This window comes from Chenopodium album, chromosome 7, assembly GCF_948465745.1.
Source record: "Chenopodium album chromosome 7, dcCheAlbu1.1, whole genome shotgun sequence".
In the NCBI taxonomy this organism is placed as follows: domain Eukaryota; kingdom Viridiplantae; phylum Streptophyta; class Magnoliopsida; order Caryophyllales; family Amaranthaceae; genus Chenopodium; species Chenopodium album.
Window position 1 is genome coordinate 53,741,871 of NC_137840.1, and position 3,435 is coordinate 53,745,305.

General features: G+C 37.6%; 1 protein-coding gene across 1 annotated transcript; it reads left to right on the forward strand.

The window, feature by feature from the left end:
* Positions 1-320: 320 nt before the first annotated feature.
* LOC145640310 (uncharacterized) lies at positions 321-2,045 on the forward strand. Its single transcript, XM_081691609.1, has one exon. It carries the CDS (start codon positions 321-323, stop codon positions 2,043-2,045), a length of 1,725 nt encoding a protein of 574 aa, XP_081547735.1.
* Positions 2,046-3,435: the final 1,390 nt, after the last annotated feature.

Sequence of the window (3,435 nt, forward strand, 5' to 3'; positions counted from 1 at the left end):
TGTGATGTGACTTGCAATCGAATGATTATTAGCTTGGGGTTATTACCCCGGAATTCTGATAGTAATTATGTTAGTAGCTAGTTTTTCAGTCATTATAACAGCTTGTTTAGAATAAGGATTAATAAAATTAGTTTAGCTATAGTTTCATTTGATTAAGTCAGTTTTAGATTTTCTTTCCTTATTCAATACTTAAAGCTTGAAAGGGCTTGCCTTGGTCCTTGATTAAATATATTGTCATTCCTTTTATAAATGTTAAAATTATATGCCAATATTTTAAATCTTTAAATTCGTTGTGTTTAAATTTTGATAAAGGAGACGAAATGAGTAGTTGGACCAACTTCTTACAATCTAGTCATGAGTATGAGAAAGGTGTAGAGGATTATTTAGATAAAGCGTTCTCTTCACGAGCAATTGGAGATCAAATTACTTGCCCTTGTAAGGCGTGCTATCATCGCTTTTGGCATCGTAGAGAGACAGTGTTCAATCATTTGATTGCAAACGGGATTGAGCCTGGCAGCACTGAAGGATGGCATTGTTATGAAAAGGGCATGTCATCAACATCAAATACTAAGAGGGATGTTGAAGACATGCATGATGATATTGAACGTCTTATATATGATGTTCATAGAGATGTGGCAGAAAGGTATGAAGGTGTTGGTGATGAGCCGAATGATGAGGCTAAGAAGTTTTATAAGTTAGTTGAAGATGGTAAACAAGAGTTATATCCTGGGTGCAAAAAATTTTCAAAGCTATCATTTATTATTCGTTTTTACCTTTTGAAGTGTACTCATGGGTTAACTAATATAGAAATTTCAGAGTTTTTGGAGCTTTTTCGAGAAGTGTTACCGCATGCATCCAATTTGCCTAACTCTTTTAATGAGGCGAAGAAATTGATAAAAGATCTGGGTCTTCATTATGACAAGATTGATGCATGTCATAATGATTGTATGCTATATTGGAAGGAGCATGAAGCTGCCACGTCTTGCTATGTTTGTCATGCTCCAAGGTGGAAAGAAACACAGACTGAATCCCCAGAAGATATTAGCAATCAACCACCTAAGAAAGTGCATCAAGTCCCTGAAAAAGTTCTTTGGCATTTCCCTCTTAAACCAAGGCTTCAAAGGTTGTACATGTGTTCAGAAACAGCAGAGCTAATGAGGTGGCACGATGAAGAAAGAAAGAAAGATGAGTTATTGCGGCATCCCGCTGATGGTGAGGCATGGAAAGAGTTTGACCAAAAGTACCCAGATTTTGCTAGTGAGACACGTAATGTTCGTTTGGGCCTCGCAAGTGACGGATTCAATCCATTTCGAACTATGAGCACACAACATAGTACATGGCCTGTTGTTCTAATTAATTATAACTTACCACCATGGTTGTGCTTGAAGCCAGAATTTTTAATGCTATCTCTCCTTATTCCCGGGCCCACCTCTCCTAGAAATGACATTGATGTCTATCTTCAACCATTAGTTCAAGAACTCAAAGATTTGTGGGAGTATGGGTTAGACACCTATGATGCGGAGAAGCGTCAAACATTTAAGATGCATGCAGCTTTACAATCAACCACTAGCGACTTTCCAAGTTATGCTATGTTATCGGGTTGGAGCACCAAAGGGAAGTTTGCATGCCCTTATTGTCACTACGAGACTGATCATCATCACTTGAGTCATAGTAACAAATCCTGTTATTTGGCTCATCGTCGATGGTTAGATGAAAATCATCCTTGGCGGCATGATATGGTGTCTTTTAATGGGGAAAAGGAAGAGAGGACATCTCCAGATCCTTTAACAGGGGATCAAATTTTAAGCTTGTTGGAAAACTGGGAAAACAAGTTTGGAAAGTTACAACCAAAGAAAAAATATGTAGATTGTCCTTGGAGAAAGTCCTCTGTCTTCCACACTTTGCCTTATTGGAAAGATTGTGGTTGTCGTCGTCATTTGGATGTCATGCACATCGAAAAAAATGTATGTGATAATGTGCTGGCAACTTTGTTAGATGTACCTGGAAAGTCAAAAGATCATCATAAGGCTCGATTAGATCTATAAGAAATGGGTATAAGGGAAGAACTACATCCTATAGATACAGATGACGAGCGGTATGTTTTACTTCCCAAAGCATCATTCTCAATGACAAAGGAAGAGAAAAGCATATTTTGTAGTGTTTTGAAGAAGGCAAAGCTGCCTCAAGGTTGTGCATCAAATATTGCAAGGTGTGTACAAGTCAAGGAGGGGAAAATATCAGGGTACAAGAGTCATGATGCTCATATAATAATGCAACACTTGCTTCCGTCAGCAATTAGAAAAACTTTACCAAAGCACGTTGCTTTACCTCTTATGAGATTGAGTGGCTTTTTTAGGGAAATATGCAAGAGAGTCATCAATCCGAAAGATTTGGATCGCCTTCAAGCAGGAATTGTCGAGACTCTTTGTGAACTAGAAAGAATATTTCCACCTTCTTTTTTTGACATAATGATCCACTTACCAATTCATTTGGTTGATGAAATCAAGCGTGGTGGACCGGTGTGTGATTGGTGGATGTACCCTATAGAAAGGTACCTCGGAAAGTTAAAATCATATGTTAAAAACCGATGTCGCCCTGAGGCTTCTATAGCGGAAGGTTATTTGGCTGAAGAGTGCTTGATATTTTGCTCTAGGTATTTGAATGCTAGTGTAAAGAAACGATCTAAGTGGTTTAACAAAAGTCAAGAGAAAACTGATGAAATTGATGAAGAATCACCTTTATTCCCTAAGGCAGGTTATCCTCTTGGGAGGAAAAAGAAAGGGAAGAAGAAAGGGAAGGTATACACTCTTGATTCAGACACAATGGCTCTAGCACATCGTTATGTGTTGTTTAATTGTGAAGATGACCAAGTTGAGAATTACATCAAGTGAGTAATTTTTTTAATATCTTATCAACTGCGTTTACATTTATATTATTTTATTACCTTACTTATATGGTTAATACTATGAAGGGAACATGAAGAGTTTGTGAAGAAGAAGTCTAGAGACAAACGAAAAAGAAGGTGGAAAGAGGCGCAAGAGCATAGCAATGAATTCATGGTTTGGTTTAGAGAAAAGGTTGTGGTGGATAATGTCCCGGATCATATTAAGTGGCTATCAAAAGGTCCTTCTACTATTGCAAGGAGGTACACCGGATATTTTTGCAATGGATATAAGTTCTACACTAGAGATCATGATGAAAGGTGTAAAACTCAAAATAGCGGAGTCTCTTTAACCGCTTTGACTCCAAGATTTGCAAGTAGCAAGGATCATAATCCTGTTCTTGGTAATGTCACATATTATGGGGCTATAAAATCGATAATTGAGGTCGATTATTGGAGTTCATTTAATGTTGTGTTGTTCGAGTGTGATTGGTTCCATGTGGAAGTAGATGATTATGGACTCACTCGCGTTAACTTTAAGAAATTGTGTTCTA

What these genes read in the sequence shown, in the direction of transcription:
- LOC145640310 (XM_081691609.1), top strand. Translation starts at nt 321, where the DNA reads ATGAGTAGTTGGACCAACTTCTTACAATCTAGTCATGAGTATGAGAAA.